At 35.1% G+C, this 20312-nt stretch overlaps 1 protein-coding gene across 1 annotated transcript in view; it reads left to right on the top strand.

The window, feature by feature from the left end:
• LOC126764838 (uncharacterized) overlaps positions 1-18626 on the top strand; it is a 79560-nt gene extending 60934 nt beyond the window's left edge. The window contains exons 2-6 of the mRNA XM_050482420.1: positions 9199-9303; positions 14641-14839; positions 15287-15465; positions 16849-17011; positions 17126-18626. Coding sequence (XP_050338377.1) covers positions 9199-9303; positions 14641-14839; positions 15287-15465; positions 16849-17011; positions 17126-18249 — 1770 coding nt within the window. The 3' untranslated portion in view covers positions 18250-18626. The remainder of the gene's footprint in view (positions 1-9198; positions 9304-14640; positions 14840-15286; positions 15466-16848; positions 17012-17125) is intronic.
• Positions 18627-20312: the final 1686 nt, after the last annotated feature.

Below are 20312 nucleotides of genomic sequence, written 5' to 3'. Positions count from 1 at the left end.
ATATTTTTATGTATTAATGTAGTTGTGTCAAAAATATAATTTTGTATATATAATTCTATCTTAAGGTTACAAAACTTTCATGTTCATATCTTTATGAACAAGCACTGTCAAGAGCATTTGACTTCTTAACAACTTATAATGAAAAGGGCTTTTATTTCAGACACAGAATACGAAATGCTTGATAAATTTCAAATTTTGGCAAATAAGAAATATGTTGAATTTGTCAAGTGCACAGAATAGGGGTGAAAGTATATATAGTATATATATTTGTTGAGTATGTTGAGCTGAGTCGATTTAGCCATGTCCGTCTGTCAGTCTGCCCGTCTGCATATATACGAACTAATCCCTCAGTTTTTAAGATATCGTTTTGAAATTTTGCAAACGCCATTTTATCTTCAAGAAGCTGCTTATTTGTCGGAACTGCCGATATCGGACCACTATAACATATAGCTGCCATACAAACTGATCGATCGGAATCAAGTTCTTGTATGGAAAACTGTTGCATTTGACAAGATATATTCACGAAATTTAATATAGATTATTTTCTAAGGCAACAATGTAATCTCCGAAGAAATGGTTCAGATCGGTTAACTATAGCATATAGCTGCCATTCAAACTGAATGATCGGAAACAAATGCTTGCTTGGGAAACTTCCTCATTTGACGATATATCTTCACGAAATTTGGTATGAGTTATTGTTCATAGAAATAAAGTAATATCGGAAGAAATTGTTCAGATCGGCTCACTATAGCATATAGCTGCCATATGGAAAACTTTCGCATTTGACGTGGTATCTTCACGAAATTTTACATGGATTACTGCTTAAGGTAATAATATAATCTCCGAAAAAATTGTTCAGATCGGTTAACTATAGCATATAGCTTCCATACAAACTGAATGATCGAAATCAAATGCTTGCATGGGAAACTTTCTCATTTGACGATATACATATCTTCACGAGATACCAGTTATTGTTCATAGAAATAATGTAACCTGAGAAGAAATTGTTCACATCATATTACTACAGCATATAGCTTCCAGACAAACTGAACTATCGGAGTCAAATATTCGCATTGGAGACTTTTTCAGTTAACTAGACATATTCTGCAAATTCGACGTGGTTTATTCTCTAAGCAACGCTACAATAGTTGAAGAAAATTTGCCTTTAAATTTATGTAGATAATAATATATAAGGGGTATTCCATACCAAATCGACCACTTTTGAACCCGACCCCTTTAGATTTTGCTGAAACTTATCCATCCTTTTCTACCCTTTGAAAAACATTTTTGAGAATTTTTTAAAAATTTTTTGTCCAACTTCAAAAAAAGTTATGAATTTTTCAAAAAAAGGCCTTTTTATTTTCAAATAGACATAACTTTTGTAGAAATTGACTTTTGGGGACCTTTTTCTTTAAATTTTTGTTTTTGAATGAACTTTTTGAAAAAATACACGAAAAAAATTTAACACGATTAATTATATAAAATAATCGGTTTTTTAAGTAATCGGTTTTTGGAAGTTTTTCGCCTTTTTTTTTGGTTTTTCCTCAAAAAAAAACTTCAATTATTTTGACAACTATCCCTGCCAATCCCAGAGTGGAGCGATTTTTTTGATTTTTTTAATTTTTGAAAATTTGACAATTTTTTTTTAAATAAATAAAAAGAATATAAAAAAATTGGCCCATTACGGGATTAGCAGGGATAGTTGTCAAATTAATTAAAGATTTTTTTGAGAAAAAACAAAAAAAAAACAAAAAATGGCGAACTTCCAAAAAATGACGATTTTACTTAAAAACCCGATTATTTTATATAATTGATCGTGTTAAATTTTTTTCGTGTATTTTTTTCGAAAAGTTTATTCAAAAACAAAAATTTAAAAAAAAGGTCCCCAAAAGTCAATTTCTACAAAATTTATGGCTGTTTGAAAATAAAACAGCCTTTTTTTGAAAAATTCATAACTTTTTTTGAAGTTGGACAAAAAATTTTGAAAAAATTCTCAAAAATGTTTTTCAAAGGGTAGAAAAGGATGGATAAGTTTCAGCAAAATCTAAAGGGGTCGGGTTCAAAAGTGGTCGATTTGGTATGGAATACCCCATAAATATTATAATTATTTCATTATGTTTATGTTAATAATAAATCTTCTTAAAATATTAAATTATTATAAACGTCTAATAGATCCATTTTCTTTATTAAATAACCTTAATTTTTTGGCAAACAACCTGGCTGAAAAGAACTAGTTAAATGTTTCCGTTGGATGAAAACCACTGGCCGGTTTTTTGATTTACGTAAACACACAGTTACTAAAAGAAATGCACCTATGAAGGATATACTATTAGCTTCGGTGCAGCCGAAGTTAATGTTTATCTTGTTTTGGGTTAGTTTAGCTACATAAAATTTTTTTTCTGCACTCCTTCTGTAATTCTTTAAGTTCGGGAGACAAGCTTAGGGGCCTAATTCTTCCTTTAATTTGTGTTATTGTGTCCGGGAACTATTTAATCAAGATTAAGGTGAATCTTATTTAATAATTTTTAGAATATGAGAGTTATATCTAATATCTTTTGTCCGTTTCTTGTTATAAATTTTGGTATGTTATCTCTGTTACACAAAAAAAAGTTTAATGCATAGTAAATAATTAAATGGCAACTCACCTCTTTTATTCTGTCATTGATGTATGTGCTGCACTATGGTGTGCGTGAGCGTTATGACATCTACAAAAAGGGAATTCCTCTAAAACTGTGATGAAATAAAATCGCTTAAAAAATTAAATAATTTTCAATATATTTTTAAAACAAAACCGAGTACAAACAGATTATAATCATCGAAATATCGGACGGTTAATTTGTTGTCATGCCTTTCACTATGGGCAACGCTTAATAGTGAATAAGGAACTTATTCTTGACGCAGAAATTAACTCTGTTCACCTAGCGGTTATTTGTAACAACTAAAATTAATCCATATATATGATATCATCGGCCTCAACACCCGCGCCGTTAGTTCTGCTTTCTCCAGGCTGGACAAGGAAGCACAGAAAATGGGTCTGGCAGTGAACTTGGGCAAGACGAAATATCTCCTGTCATCAAACAAACAGTCGTCGCATTCGCGACTTGGCACTCACGTCACTGTTGACAGTCATAACTTTGAAGTCGTAGATAATTTCGTCTATCTTGGAACCAGCGTAAACACCACCAACAATGTCAGCCTAGAAATCCAACGCAGGATAACTCTTGCCAACAGGTGCTACTTTGGACTGAGTAGGCAATTGAGAAGCAAAGTCCTCTCTCGACAAACAAAAACCAAACTCTATAAGTCACTCATAATTCCCGTCCTGCTGTATGGTGCAGAGTCTTGGACGATGCCAACAACGGATGAGTCGACGTTGCGAGTTTTCGAGAGAATAGTTCTGCGAAAGATTTATGGTCCTTTGCGCGTTAGCCACGGCGAATACCGCATTCGATGGAACGATGAGCTGTACGAGATATACGACGACATCGACATAGTTCAGCGAATTAAAAGACAGCGGCTACGCTGGCTAGGTCATGTTGTCCGGATGGACGAAAACACTCCAGCTCTGAAAGTATTCGACGCAGTACCCGCCGGGGGAAGCAGAGGAAGAGGAAGACCTCCACTCCATTGGAAGGACCAAGTGGAGAAGGACCTGGCTTCGCTTGGAATATCCAATTGGCGCCATGTAGCGAAAAGAAGAAACGACTGGCGCGCTGTTGTTAACACGGCTATAATCGCTTAAGCGGTTTCTACGCCAATTAAGAAGAAGAAGAAAATTAATCCAGAAGATTAATACAGGTATATACTATAATTGACAGAATGATGACCACTAGCCAATTGACTCTGTCCGTGAAAACGGTGTAATTTGCTATAATTGTTCCTTAAGACTCTTTAGCCTCCTGAGAGTGTAGGCAGATTTGGTAAGTAGCTAAGCTCATAGAATATCCTTTATTGAAAATAATTAAAGTGATATATTTTAATTCCCAATCAGTCAATAATTGAGACTTTAGAATTTGGCATTAAATTTAAAGCGTTAAATATAGTACAGAAAGCTTGAATGTGGATTTTATATACATACTTGTACTTTAAATGGACAATAGTAGTGGCTCCACTTACTTATGGATAAAATATAATTTATTCGTAACAATTTGACCAATTTTATGCGGAAAATTTGGAGTTACAATTTTTGATGTATTTTAATGAAATTAAGCGTATAAATGGTTTAGACCTTCCTCCAACCATCATATGACTAATATAATTATTTGTTATGTTGGTTGACTTCATACCATAACAAAACTTAGTGGACTATTCCTTTTGACATGGTATGGTTTGGTAACAAAATATAATGCTTGATGCTCAATAGATATATGGATTTAAATTAAAACATCTCGTTCCATCTGACCGGGTAGAAAAAAGCTAAAAACTAATGAGCTTGATATTCTTCTTCTTTACTGGCGTAGACAGCGCTTACGCGGTTATAGCCGAGTTAACAACAGCGCTCCAATCGTTTCTTCTTCTTGCAATGTGGCGCTAATTGGAGATTCCAAGCGAAGCCAGGTTCTTCTCCACCTGGTCTTTCCTACGAAGTGGAGGTCTTCCTCTGTTTCCCCCGACGGGTATTGTGTCGATTACTTTCAGAGCTGAAGTGTTTTTTTTCGCTTCGAACAACATGATCTAGCCAGCGTAGCCGCTGTCTTGTTTTTTTTTCGCTGAACTACATATGTCAATGTCACTGTATGTCTGAAACGTTCATCGTTTCATCTAATGCGGTATTCTCCATGGCCAAGACGAAAACGACCATAAATTTTCTCTCGAAAATTCGTAATGTGGTCATCGTGCCTCTGCACCATATAGCAAGACGGGATTAACAAGTAACTTATGGAGTTTGGTTTCTGTTCGTCGAGAGAGGAGTTTACTTCACAATTGCCTACTCAGTCCAAAGAAGCCCCGGTTGGCAAGAGTTATTCTGCGTTCAATTTCGAGGCTGACATTGTTGTTGCTGTTAATGCTGGTTCCAAGATAGACGAATTTATTTACAACTTCGAAGTTATGACTGTCATTAGTGCGACGACTGTTTGTTTGATGACAGGAGATATTTCGTCCTGCCCTCGTTTACTGCAAGACCTATTTGCTCTGCTCCCTTATCCAGTCAAATGCGTCTCTTCAACTCCCGATATCTATCCCATCCCGTACGTATTGTGGTCGATTGCAACGTTGCCAGGTAGACAGTCTGTTTGCATCTGTGCGTGAGAAGCTTGAAATGCCGTCCCACAGTTCCTTTATACCGAGTTGTTGATGAGTGCTCTCAGAGAGCAGGAGTGGAAGTCGAGTAGAAAATCGTTCGTCTATCTGTTGTGATTGTATCTTCATGACGTCGAACCTTCCTTGTGTTTGTTGACGTGTGGTTTATCCTGCAACAAAACAGTGGTCCGAGTCGATGTTAGGAATGGGAGCGTACGCACATCTAAAACACTGGAGACGTGTCTTCCGTCTATCACAAAATGATCGGTCTGGTTGGTGGTTTTTCGATCCGCAGACAGCCAGTTAACTTGGTGTATTTTTCAATGGTGGAATCTGGTACTACAGATAACCATATTTCGGACTCCGGTGAAGCCTCCTCAACCCATTTGTGGATGTTTCCTCCTGGAGGCTGAATTTACTCAAAGGTGTGCTCCAAGCGCTCATAGAAGCATCTATGTTCTCATCGTGTTTTCTCTTCCTCGCTTTGATATGGATTGTGGCTAGACGTTCATCCGCCGGGGTGAATGACGGTTCATCGCATTTCTTGGATGGTGGTGATGTCAGCCTTAATTTTCACAATAACTTCAACCAGCTGTGCAGCGCACCTTCCCAATTAAGGGACCGGACATTCCAGGTGCATGCCATCAAATCGTAATCCTTAAACGGATATTCTTTGGCTACCCAGAGGATACTTGTTCAAAGACCGGAAGTCGTAAGCTGCTTGAGCCATAAGTGAAAGAATGGTTTCTGCCCACTCCCTAGTCAATGGTGATCAGAGAGCTTTCCTCATTTGCGTGAACTTCTACACATCCATCCTCGCTTGCATATACTGTTTTATTATTTTATTGCTTTTTTACCTTCCATGTAACAAAGATATTTGGGAAGATGATGGTATAATACATTTTTATTAACCGTATCAACAACCTTTACACATTTTTATGAAATCAGTAAGATGCGATCAGATAATATTAAAATTATACACTTTCTATAAATCTCTATACTTATAAATAATACCAAATATTTCTCCTATTTAAATTTATAAATAAACTGTTTACAATCTTATTTGGAACTATTACCACTAATAAATCCATTTTGTTTCATGCAACATATTTCGCATGCTTAGTAGAAGAAATTTGTGAAGTTTGTAAATATTTATATGTCGATATTTAATGTGCCAAAGTTTGATTTTTATAATTTTGTTAATTTTTGATTGTATTATTTATATCGTACTGAAAATTACATACATACTTACAAATCGTCATTTGAAATGCAAAATAACATAACATTACGTTTCACAAGTTTACAGGGGAACAGAAAAATAACGTGTTCTTTTTTTTAAATTACATTTGGCTGGGATTTAAAATAGTATCGCCCGATTTTGCGGTAAAAATTGGTATGTACAGAGATAGGCTCTACAGATTAATATATATATATATATATATATATAATATATACTTATTATTACTGTTAATATTACGCAAACTTTCAGAATTTCCTTTTTATAGATAAATCCTGGTGTTAGATCGACCAGTGTTATGTTCTTTTGAAGCTCGACCGAACCAAAAAAAAGAGTTCTACGCGAAAGAACTGAAGACACATGGTCCGAACAGGGTTATTATTTTGAAGCCACTCAAAAGGGAGTTGTATGCGAAAGATAGTTCTGTGTTAGATCTACTATGGTTATTCTTTTTTTTGAAGTGTGGCCGAAAGCCAACAAGTAAGGAAAGATTGAATTCGAGTGCCGAACAGTACATACTCGCGCAATTTAAATGGAAGAATGAACGAGAAGTATGTATGCTGCAACATATAATTAAAATATTCTTGTTTAACCTTATTCAACGCTAAATTACATGATGTTAAAGAGTACATTTCCACTTCATTTTATTAAAATACCGAACATATTAGTATTGACAAGGGTCATATTCAAGTCGAAAATATCGTCGCCAGGGTATACTCTGAGTTGATTGCCTTTACTTTGGGCATTAAACTAACGTATATTTGAGAACATATTCCCAATCAAAATTTTACCGACTAGAGTCCACTCCAAAACCATAAATGTTTTTTGTAGTACATGGAACATTAGTATCCATGGTCACACATTCGCTTACTTTAAAGTTTTGTATTTACATATGGTTGTACATATGTACTATATATGGAATATGTTAATCGTAATCAAATTCGAAATTTTTGATGATACTACGTTGTTTTGCATTTTAGGTGACGAAATATTACAAATATTCTTTAAATTTTTGAGATACATACATATAAGCAAACTGCTGATTTTATGCACTCGTAGCGAGTGAGTTTTCTTTATCTAGGAATAGTTTTTCTTATCAAATATGTATCCTCACCGTGTTTAAGTTATGGAAGAAGAAATTTCAAACATTTATATAATGTTCGCATTAAAGTCGACTCGATTTCTGAAAGTTACCTTTAACACTTGAAATATTTTCTGAAACCGCAAATTCAGCTTTAATTTTTTAATGTGTTTTACTTTTTATACTCTCGCAACAAAGTTGCTAAGGAGAATATTATAGTTTTGTTCACATAACGGTTGTTTGTAAGTCCTAAAACTAAAAAAAGTCAGATATAGGGTTATATATACCAAAGTGATCAGGGTGACGAGTAGAGTTGAAATCCGGATGTCTGTCTGTCCGTCCGTCCGTGCAAGCTGTAACTTGAGTAAATATTGATATATCATGATGAAACTTGGTAAACGTATTTCTTGGCTCCATAAGAAGGTTAAGTTTGAAGATGGGCAAAATCGGCCTACTGCCACGCCCACAAAATGGCGAAAACCGAAAACCTATAAAGTGTCATAACTAAGCCATAAATAAAGATATTAAAGTGAAATTTGGCACAAAGGATCGCATTAGGAAGGGGCATATTTGGACGTAATTTTTTTGGAAAAGTGGGCGTGGCCCCACCCCCTACTAAGTTTTTTGTACATATCTCGGAAACTGCTATAGCTATGTCAACCAAACTCTATAGAGTCGTTTCCTTCAGGCATTTCCATATACAGTTCGAAAATGGAAGAAATCGGATAATAACCACGCCCATCTCCCATACAAAGGTTACGTTGAAAATCACTAAAAGTGCGTTAACCGACTAACAAAAAACGTCAGAAACACTAAATATTACGGAAGAAATGGTAGAAGGAAGCTGCACCCAGGCTTTTTTTTTTTTAATTGAAAATAGGCGTGTCGTCGCCCACTTATGGACCAAAAACCATATCGCAGGAACTACTCTACCGATTTCAATGAAATTCGGTACATAATATTTTCTTAATACCCTGATGACATGTACGAAATATGGGTGAAATCGGTTCACAACCACGCCTTCTCCCAATATAACGCTATTTTGAATTCCATCTGATGCCTTCTCTGTATAATATATATGTATGTATGTACATTGGGAACCAATGATGACAGCGGAATAAAACTTTACACAAATACGGTATTTGAAAAATATGTAAATGACGGATAATGAAATCTCGATTATCACTTTATCATGCGAGAGTATAAAATGTTCGGTGACACCCGAACTTAGCCCTTCCTTACTTGTTTTTTTTTTAATAAAAAATTTTACAATGTATGAGGATGCGAAATAAGTGTAAAATTAACCATAACTTAATATAAAACTGGTGTCCCATATAAAACACAATCGAATAGATGTAAAATATTAATTTTTAAATGAATTACGACGCATATGTCATAGACTAAGATATTATTTTAATTGTGTTTGTTTTACTTTTCAATTTGTAAATATAAATAAACGTGCGTTCATTTGCATTTGTTCATGTAATTATGTGCTTATATTTATGCATTCATATAAACATTTGCATACCTACTTATGTATGGTATGTGAATGCTTATTGCATGATTAATTGTACTTTAACAGAATCAGCTATAATATTTGTATTTCATTACTGTTTATTTTTGCTTGGTTGCATATCAGTGTACACGAGGCCGCGCTGCATGGCTGGAAAGAGGGCGACGTTGCAGCGTTCAAGAAGCGCAACAACAGGCGGCCTGTCATCGCCGCTGGGTGAAACGTAATCGAGTAAGTTGTTACAATCCGCAATTTTTACTTTTAATGACTGTTTGTAAATAAGAAGTCTTTAGACATCATTTGTAAATGCCTGTTGCTAATGTTTTGATGCTTTATTGCCCGTACTACCATAGGAAAAAATAAATTTGATGTTCTGGGTATTCCTTCTATAAAATAGAACTATTAGCACAATAATATTATATATGTATGTTGTCTACAGAAGAGAAATATTAAGGGGTTACATGAGTTTGATGGCTACAAAAAAAACAAAGGCGCGTGGAGTCCCTACGCGCGGAAGAAGTTACACTTCTTAGTGATATTCAGAAATGCATATCATTTTGTATGAAAGAAAACTAGAACATTTAAATTCATTATGCACATTTTATAAAACAAAGTCTAAATGAAGGAATTTCGACTCGGAAAGTAGTTCTGTCTCTTCGTTGCGGAAGGGAATATGCAGCGTAACCATCTCTCTTTTGTACTCTTCGAATTGGGTTGTCATATTATAATTTGTATATCTTATATCATGGTGTTTAGTCAATTTTTGTATTCATTATTGGCGTTGCATTTGTATTGCGCACAAAACTGGGCCAAAGTAAAATGAATTTTCTTTTTATTTTTCTTTGCAGTTTTTCAAAAAATTTACATAAGTTTTTTAATAAATTTAAAAAAATTTAAGTAAATTTACATGTATTTTCATTTATATTTAATTATCAATAAATTTTTTTAAAATTATTTGCCCTAGATGTCCATTTTATTTTCTCATGCATTTCAGTCGATTTTTGTATAGAAATTTGACCGGCGTAGAAGCAAAATGCGAAACAATCATACATATATGTATTATGTCGTTTGCACATTTGTCTGTATGTTTGCGAAAGCAAATGTTCTACAAAAGCATATTTCTATACTTAAACCAAATTATTTGAACCATCGTATATTTCTTACATGCATAACCAAACCATACTTAAGACAACGCCACGAAAGTGTCAATAGTGATGTTGGTGGTAAGCACATAAAAAGTCACAAGGTGAACGCAGGTTCGAATCTCGACGGACTTAGTCTTTAATTTTTGCATTTTAACATCGTAATACTATACTAATAAATATTTTTCTTACTAATAGAAATTAAATTTATCACAGCAATATACCTAATATATATATACATAATATTGCTGTGATAAATTTAATTTCTATTAGTACGAAAAATATTTATTAGTATAGTATACGATGAAAAAAGGTATACATCTTTCTATCCTATCTTGTGTATCTGCACATGTTCATATGAATGTATGCATACGCATGTGCGCGTTCAGAAATTCAAAGAATTCGCACAAAACAAAGAGAGACGAAAGAAATAAAGTCACATAAAATAGTTGAGAATTCGCAAAAATGAAAGACAAACGAAAGAAAAATAATGCGCAAGCATACATAAGCGTACTGTACTTATTGACCGCATTATTTTTGCGTAAAACCTTGGAATTTATTCATTAAAATCACCACTCAGAAGTCGCAGCAGCAAGGAAAGAGGTAACAATCGGCGATCCATTGTATATTTCTTTCATGCATAACCAAACCATAATTAGGACAACGCAATACAAGTGTCAATGGTGGTGTTGGTGGTAAGCGCTTGAAAAGTTACGACGAGCACGTAGGTTCGAATCACAACAGAATTTATTTTTAATTGAATATGTCACCAACCAAAAATTGAAACATTGTTCTACAAAAACAACAACAGCATAAGCATGGCAACATTGTGTTGTTGGTAGAGCTGTGCCGAAAGAAACGAACAAACGATCGCCGATTGTCACCGCTTCGCTTGCTGCTCGAACATCTTCGCAGACAAGTTTGCGTAGATTCAAGTTTGCGTAGATTCATATTGAGCAAGGTTGCGCAACCTGAATCTATCGCAACCTTTTCCGAACTCGTATAAGAAGTATAACTTCAAAAAACAGATTTTTGTATTTTCTTATTTAATTCTTTAACATTTCTGGAATATTATTCTGAACTTCGAGTACAAGTTTTATAGATACAGACTCTAATACAGCCACTTAAAACTTTAAACGCCCTTTTCTCGAAACTGTGTTTTTAAAGTGGGTTGTCAAGATTTTTTGCTAACTACTCAACCGATCTTATAACATTTTAAAAATGATTTTGTTCAACTATAACTATTTATTTAAAGAGTACGTTTAGAAATTGTCGCCAAAATTTACTATCAGCAAGAAAAAAACACGCAAGCGGATTGCGCCCAGCATCAATAGTTTCCCGAAAAATAACTGATTTTAGACGACCTTCGCGAAATTTGCCTTGGAGTGATATACGACTTCAATTGAATTCGCCATAGAACCGATAATTGTTCGTTAAATGGACAAACTTTCTTAAAAGTTGTATTTGTGGTCTAGCACAGAACATGAATTTATTTGGTCTAGACCTTGTTCCAAATTTTATATTCTTAATATAATCAATTCCAGTTTTGTATTGTATGTAAAACTTAATACCTCTGACATTTATTGAGTTAACGCACCATTAGTAGCACTTTACCCATATGCACACTGTCGAAGAATGTGCCGAAAAAGTTTGTCTTGGGCAAATGTGGCTGATTTAGCTTCAGGGGTATACCACAATTAGCCATTTGGGGCACTCCACGGATGCCACCCATTCTGGCGTCTGTGTTGAAACTCTACATTGAGTTCAATCATTGGGTTATTAAAAAAGTCCCAATATTATGGCATCACAAATTCTTTTTTGTTCTGTCATCTATATTCGCCACAATATCATCATCATCTTCATCATCAGATATCATTATACATATGTAGTAAATATATCGAAGCAATGATAATTTGAGGCCAATTTCAGAAATTTTTGACACTAAAGTGTAGCATATCAAATAAAGCCGAAATTTTAAAATTATTATTATTAATTATGGGAAGTATTGATCCGATTTTACGCAATTTGGTACAATACCGCATTATTATAGAAAACATATTTTAAACATACAAATCTTAATGTTTTTGACATATTTTTGTAGTTAGTTTTCGCATATCAAAAATATGTAAATTACGCGTTCGTAGTTGGGCGTAATCGGACCACTGCCACTCCCATAAAACACCATTAACCAGAAACCTATAAAGTGTCATAACTAAGCACTAAATTAAGATATAAAACTCTAATTTGACACTGCGATTGCAGTAGCAAGGGCACCTGTGGGCAAAAAATTTTGAAAAAGTGAGCGTGGTCCCGCCCTCTAAAAGTTTAATGCACATATCTCTTAAACCACTTAAGCGATAACAACCAAATTTGCCTAGCGCAAAACATTATAAGAACCCATTTAACAGTAATATTAAAAGCTCCTACATCCGCGATAAATCATTAACTCAATACGCCAAAGACATTAATCGGAAATGGTATAACAGCTGTCTCTTGATTCGCTAAACTAAGTAGATGTCTTTGCATATCTCGTACAGCTCATCGACTCGACGTTGTCAATGCGCAAAGGACCATAAATCTTCCTCGAAACTTTTCTCTCGAACACTTCCAAGGCCGACTGATCAGGTTCTGTCATTGTCCATACCTCCGAACCATATTCGTTAGTCGAGAGAGGACCTTACTTTCCATTGCCTACTTAGTCCAAAGTGTGGTGAAAATCTCGTCGATTGTAGATTTTCGAGGTCCAAAGCCACACCGATAAAGTCCAATCAAAACTTCAGTCTTTTAAACACTATGCTCAATAAGACCTTATAGGCGATACAAGATAAAGTAAAAGTAAACAGGACTTTTTGAATCTAGTGCCCCTTGTGGCGCCATCTATATGTCGACTGGTGCCTTAGAATCTGCTATTTTTTTCAATTGTCCAGTGAGAATTTCATGGCATTTCATTGATTGGGAGTGAAGTTATTGCGTTTTAAGTATCAGAATGTTTGTGTTTTCGGTGCGAAAATGAGCTTCGAACAAAGAGCCAACATTAAATTTTGTTTTAAAATAAATAAATTCGGTAAAACTTTTACCAAAACGTTTCAATTGATGAAACAAGTTTATGGCGATGATTGCCTATTCCGTAGCAGTGTGGTTGTGAGGACATAATGACGATCAACATGTGGACCAATCAAAATCCGTGATCACTGGAAATTCCATCGAAGCTGTGCGTGAATGTATCAAAAATCAGCCAAAATCATTATTGAAATTCATGGAAATGGAATTGAAGCAGAAGGAGACTATTTTAAATAATATAAATTGATTTTACCGAAAAAATCATTTGTTCTGTTTTTTTTTAAGACCTCTTTACTTTGGAACGCACCTTGTATTGAGGAGACACGGTAATTGGTGCAGATTGTGGGGTCCCCTTTTGTGTGAACTGAATACACTTAAATTTCAATCATCGGGAATGGTTTGCAAAGAAGCTGGCAGGTATTTGAATAGCTCGCCAGGCGGCCCCTACCGTTTTGTTGGTCTTCAGACGGGTAATTGCTGTTCGAACTTTTTCATGGTCGGGCAATAGAACGTCCGCTCTATCGTCTTTTGGGGATTCGGGTTTAGCATCTCCAGATGTTACACTTTCACTGATGTTCAGCAGGCTGGAGAAGGGTTTCCTCCGTAACTACAGTATGTTCTAAACATCAGCCACTAGATCACCATTTTGGGTCCTCATGGGTGTGCTCTCCGGTCTTCCGTTAGTCACCGCATCTTTTCGCACAAGTTTCGAGCATTACCTCTATCAGCCATCTTCTCAAGCTCTTCATACTCACTAATTTCGGAACCTTTCTTTTTTGATACGTATATAACATTAAACACCAACGAAAAAACTACACAACTAATTGAAATAAGTGTATCTATTGAAAATAATATACGCAGCAAATACGTGGAAAAAATATACCGCCTCGCCCAGAAAATCTAAAATATTTTGTTCCAGAATGGAATTGTAATAATACAACTAAAAATATCTGCAATAGGTGTGTTACTTACAGCGTTTTCTTTTCTCACAAAAATGTTGCATTTATACTGCTCTGTGTACGGGCTGCGTGTTTTTTTTATCAAAGTATTGCCTTCTTAACAGGCAAAAGTGCAACGTTTTCTACCCTCTCAAAACGTAAGAGTGTCAGTTGCCCTGTGAATTTTTATTTATGGTTTGTAAAAAGTTTCAAAGTATTTTTTTTTTTGTAAATTCTTCTTCTTCTTATGTATGAAGATTTTGCATCATTTGTCATATAATAAGGCAACATTTTTGTCGAGAAAAGAAAACGCTATTATTTTAAGCCGATTCGTGCTTTATTTCACTTCAGTAATGTTTCGTCGCCTTGCGCGGTTTACGATGGTAAGAGTAGCATTGAAGTAATTATAAATAAATCTTTTTTTACAGGTTCAGGATGCATCATTAGGCGGCTCTTCTGACGATGAAGATCTTTTGGGTGTATTACGAGGTCCTAGTACATTTGCCAATACTTTTCTTTATGTCGGTCTTGGGACTATAGCTTTGGGTTTGGTAATAGCATTTGTAGGTACAGGTGAAAAAGGATTTAAAACAGTAGAACTTAGACTCATTGGACCATCGTTAATTGGTAACTATACATTTTTACATTTAACTGAATATATAGATATTTTGGATTTTTTGACAATAAATAAGCCATACAAAATACTTTAATGGCATCGATCTTATTCAAACTAAAAGTATTTCTAATAAAATTAAACTCTAATTAATGTATACCAAATTAAAGTTGAAATAGAACTGCTGACACTGTGATGAATTTGTCTTGTAAAGTTTGTTTCAAATTAACATGGCGCCCGTAATACTTCTTGACCTTTTGTTCAATTGCTCATGACCAATACTTTGTCAAAGTAATTTATTAAGTATAGTATTATAATAAGGAAACAAAAAAATATTGTCGCTAAAATTGATAATTGTAGTGAAGAACAACTCACTATGAAGTTCAAAATTACGAAAAATCAATTTTTTTGCAATGTAGTGAATTTTCTAATATACTCAAAAGGAAATTAATATATTTCAGGACTAGGATTCGTTTGTTGTATGCTGCGAATACTATTTTGTATATGCCCTTCTCATTGCATTTCAACGAATAAAAAAACTCTTAAGAAAGATTGCAACAAAAATGATGCCGATTATACTACTTCACTACTCCGTGGAGAGGGCAAACGTGTTTCAATAGCCCGACGACCGACATTACAGGTAAGTTAATTAAAGCAATATTTTAAAGATTACGACCGTCGGAGATTCCAAGTGTAGAATAAATGGGGTATTTCATTTCGTTGTTTTTAGGATAATAGGTGGCATCCGTTTTTCTGCATTGTTCAGTTCTCCTTCATCATCATATCCATAATCTTCGTCCCAATTTTCACATTGTGCTGAAGCTGGTAAGTCTTCGCCGTGAGAAACGGGTCTGGTTACTAAAGGAATCTCTAGATATTCCAAAACTATCATTTTTTTCCTTGAAAAACCTGACACTTTTGTCAGGCAAAAGAGCTGTTGAAATGGTTAGTTGGTTTTCGCCAAATTATTAGAACCGCAAAAGGCATAGAAGATAGTTTGCCATGTAACCAGTAACTTAGATTTGCAGCATAAGTTTCACAACACACTTGAAAAGCCCATTTCCCACTCTACGCGCAGTTATAACCTGCTAGATGCTAATTAGATTTTATTAGGCGTAGGCAAGGTATACATATATATGAGAATAAGAAAAGGTCACAGGGGGCCATATCAGGTGAATACGCTGCTGGCTCAATTATATCTTTTAAGTGTTTGGCCAAAGTTTAACACAAATACGTTAAAAAACTTTGTAAAATTCGACAAACACTACTGAGGTCGACTGACATAAACAGCTGCAGTAAACACACTGGTTGACAGATCGCGCTAATTTTTGGTATCATAATTCAGGACAGTTGTACCGACCTAGGTAAAAAAAATTACCTGTCTTCGATATAAGCGGGAGATGAGAAAGGGAAATGAAACATTCCCGATACTTTCTTGACAGGGTGTATATACTTATAATTTTATTTTAATTTCTAATTATAGGTGTAGACCATTATTAACATTGTTTCAAACCAAATGTTGTGTCACCCGGTGGTGATCGTAAGCGAGGATACTAATTCTAATATTTTCTGATATATAGATAGTAATTACATAAAACACGTACTATGATGGAAGTCATTAACGCTTAGCACTTAAAATTTGGGCAGGCGCACTCAGTTATTAGAAATTGTTCGGTTGGTTTAGTTATTGTTGTTAAAACATTACTGGTAAAATATGTTTGACTATTATTTAAGTCCTCGGCTCTGCAGATTCTGCCAGCATAGAATATTTGAAAGTGGCCCTGTTTCAGTCATAGTATATTCTTGAGTTAAGAAAGTATTACATAAATCTTTCAAGCAAATCCCTGGAATTTGTTGTTCGTCATAATCCACATTTACATTTAGTTTTTCAACGATTTCAACGCGCCCATTGTGGAGGGTATACTCCATTTATTTAGCTTTTACTCTTGACAACAAGCCGCTTAAGTCTTGTATATTGACTCAAACTTTTTACATTTAATAATGCTACTTCTTTACTATTTAGCCAAAATACCCAATTACACACAAACGTGGCAGTAATAAAATACTGAATGAAGGAATGGAAGCACTGAGACAAATCGCGACAACATCACTTTTTATGCAGAATGAACAAAAGGCACCATTAAATAGGATAGTTCCAATAATCAAAGAGCCGGAAAATATAGGAGGTAAGTGGTAATATATATGTCTATTAGCGAAATAATGTAGAAGAGTGCAATGATCTTCTAACCTGTGACTCATATCCGCCAAAGCAATAACATTAATAAAAATAATATTTACAGAGTCCACTCGCAAAAAATCGGAGTTTTTAAGAAGAGATGAGCTAGAGCAACCGAGACGTGTACAAAATACCGAGTCAAACAGCAAAGTTAATTGCAATGACGGAAATATTTCAAGTGTAGAAAGTATGATAAATGTAACTGCCATCAATGCAAACGCAACATCAGTTGAAGAATTCCCAAATGTATCTTCAATAAAAACTTTAAGCGAAAACTCTATCGAAATGCCAGAAGTATCATTAGATCAGCAATTAGCTTCTTTTTCAACAATGCTAACCTCAGAACCTATAAGCTGGAGTTCTACTAACAAATTGTCACGACAGCGTATTGCACTGAACAATAAATTGATACCGGAAGTACAATCACATGCTCCCATTGCCCCTAATTATACTAAGGACACCGACTTTCTAATGGAAACTTCTTTGTCGATCAAGCCAACAACAACAGCTAGCGAAATAACACCTGCTCTAATACATAGCACTAGCTCTTCTACTTCGAATAACACATACAATTATTCTGGACTTACGGATAATGCTAGTACTGTAGGAGTACATAAAACATCTACAACGGCTACAGCAACAATAACGCCTGCATCAATAGGGTCTGAACAGAAATTAGAAGAGGAAAATATATATTCGAATTTCGAAACAGGAACGAACACTGCATCAAACGTTTCCACAATTATGTCACCATGTGCAATACTTTCAAATCGTCATACATCTGTTTCCAATTCTCCTATAACTACAAATATGTGCTCAAGGTCACAGTCGGTTTTTCTTCCAGGACAAATTGAAGATAATATCACAACTATTGCGGAGCCAGTAGTGAGTCAACCAGAGCCAAACAATTTGCATTTATCAACATCGGGTTTTTCTAACCCCAGCTTTATATTCCCTTCTCCTTTGTTATCATCATCCGACAGTGAATCAGATGGCTCGTCTGCTTTATCACCCTCACAGGCCACAGTAATACAGAAAATTTGGGCCAGACCGGATCAATTACCTGATGCCAGTACTTCTACAAACGCAATTATATCGCATGATAATAAATATGTCATGCAACAAAATCATCCATTAAGTATAATTGAACCGGAACTTTTATTAAGTCCAGCAAAGCTTGGCCAATAGACAACACATAGCACGTTCCAATAATGTAGGCTTGCTTCGGTTAAAGCTGTCTTTGTATACATACCTATCTTTATACATCTTTATTGCGCAATTAAACATAATCGTTAGCGTTATAAATATAAATATATGTGATAGCTTAGCTGAATCCCAATTTTTCTTTAAAGTTTAGTTAAGCTTAAAATCAGCTGGTAGTTTTTATTAAAATGTCCAACTCATAAACAATGTCATCATTTGCAGAACATTTAAATGCAGAGTGTGAATAAATGAAATACGAATATATATGTCCACATATATTTTATACATAAGGAAAATCGATTTTATTATTTCAATTTTAAATAAAAATTTTAAAGCACTTTTCAGTGATATTCAAATTAGAATCGTGACCCAGTCTTATATTATACTCATAACTTGAAATTCAACAAGGAGGTTTGTTTCATATTCCAACAACATATCCAAGTTTCAGGCGCATTCAAAGTCATACTAAACAAGTATAGCGCATGTATCATTCCATTAAAATTAAGGATTTTGAAGACCTTCAAATCGCCGGGACCTGACGGTTTGTTCTCAGCTCAATTAAAGAGCTACGTAAAAGTCTGATTAGTAACCATCCTTAAAGGGGTGTTGCAATTAAACTACATATATTCCCTCGTTATGGAGGTAAGTGTAAGTATTATTACTATATATACCAAAGGAGAGTAAATGGTATCTGATGAATTCCAAAACTTCGATGTCTAATTTGTGATAAAGCTGGGCACTCACCGAAGAAGTGAGGAAGCGTTTCCATACTTCCTTCGAGTTTGCAGCAACGGCACGTGCTATTGGCGGACATTCCGATTTGTAATGTACTAAAAAAGTAAAGTTCTCCAAACGGCTAGTGCTCGGTTATGGTAGCTGTAAGCCTGTATATACTTTTTCTTGACCTGTGTAATAAGTCCATGGTTTCTGTCATAGTTTGGCCATATTTGCGTCAATATCCTGCATACGGTTATTGATTTCTATCTATAGTATTCTGCACTGTTTGTTCAAATTGCGTTTTGAGCTCCCTCTTGATCGCTGCCAGCGGAAATGGTTATTGAAGTTGGCGCAAGGGAAGTTTTAGCGCATCATTCGGGCATGACTGAGACGCTTCGGTAACCTCCAAACACGCTACGCTCTGAACTCCATTTAAGTTTCTGCTGAGTATCCTTTTGCACGTGTAATACGCTATGTAAACTTTACTAATACGTTTCTCAATTTAAAATTCAGTTTTTTTTATCTACCTCGACTCCCAAATACTTTATGGGGGGTAAAAGAATTGTAGTACCACCGAGTGAGGGAAGTTGAAATTGAGGTAGTTTGACTTTATTCGTCAATGGAATCAGCTCCGTCTTACCATTGTTAAGAATTAGTCCATTTTTCGTGGCTCATTGGTATAACCTCCGCCCAATCAGTGAGATACCATTAACACTATGTCATCCCTATAAGTGAAAGCAGTATCACTCCTCTTCCGTTGAGTTGGAGTAGTATACCGTACAGGGCCACCAACCGTAGAAAAAGGGAAAGGGCGCTTCCTTGAGGAATTCCTCTGCTCACGTAACTGTTCATTAGCATCCATAGAATACTAGGTCGTCTACGCTGCTCTTTGTCAGAGGCTCAACAATGGCGATTACCTTTATACTTTTATAGTCTCCTTCCATATCCAGAAGGACAGCCATTACATATTGCTTGAGGTGTAACTTTGTGCAGGGAAGTTTATGTTAATCGACTTTTAATGTATGCATGTTGCATGCAAGCTTATAAATTGTTCGTAATGGTTGATCTGTTGTATATATCCAAAAGCCCCCTAGGAGCTTCGGCATGAAGGTGGCGAGTCTTACAGCTCTAAAGTTGTTGATTTGATAACAATGATTGAAAAATGTCTTGAAATAAAATAATACCCTCTCGAAGTCTTCCTTGACTAAGAAAGCACATTCAATAACATCTAGCTCAAGGCTACTGAGAGTTCTAGATTTGGACATCTCTGAACCTTGATGGAATAGGTGCACACCGATACAGCTTTTACGTTGTGACCTGCAATGATGATG

The sequence above is a fragment of the Bactrocera neohumeralis genome, unplaced genomic scaffold, assembly GCF_024586455.1.
Source record: "Bactrocera neohumeralis isolate Rockhampton unplaced genomic scaffold, APGP_CSIRO_Bneo_wtdbg2-racon-allhic-juicebox.fasta_v2 cluster10, whole genome shotgun sequence".
NCBI classification, from domain to species: domain Eukaryota; kingdom Metazoa; phylum Arthropoda; class Insecta; order Diptera; family Tephritidae; genus Bactrocera; species Bactrocera neohumeralis.
Note: the sequence above shows the minus strand (reverse complement) of the source record. Positions and strands in the feature narration are given on the sequence as shown.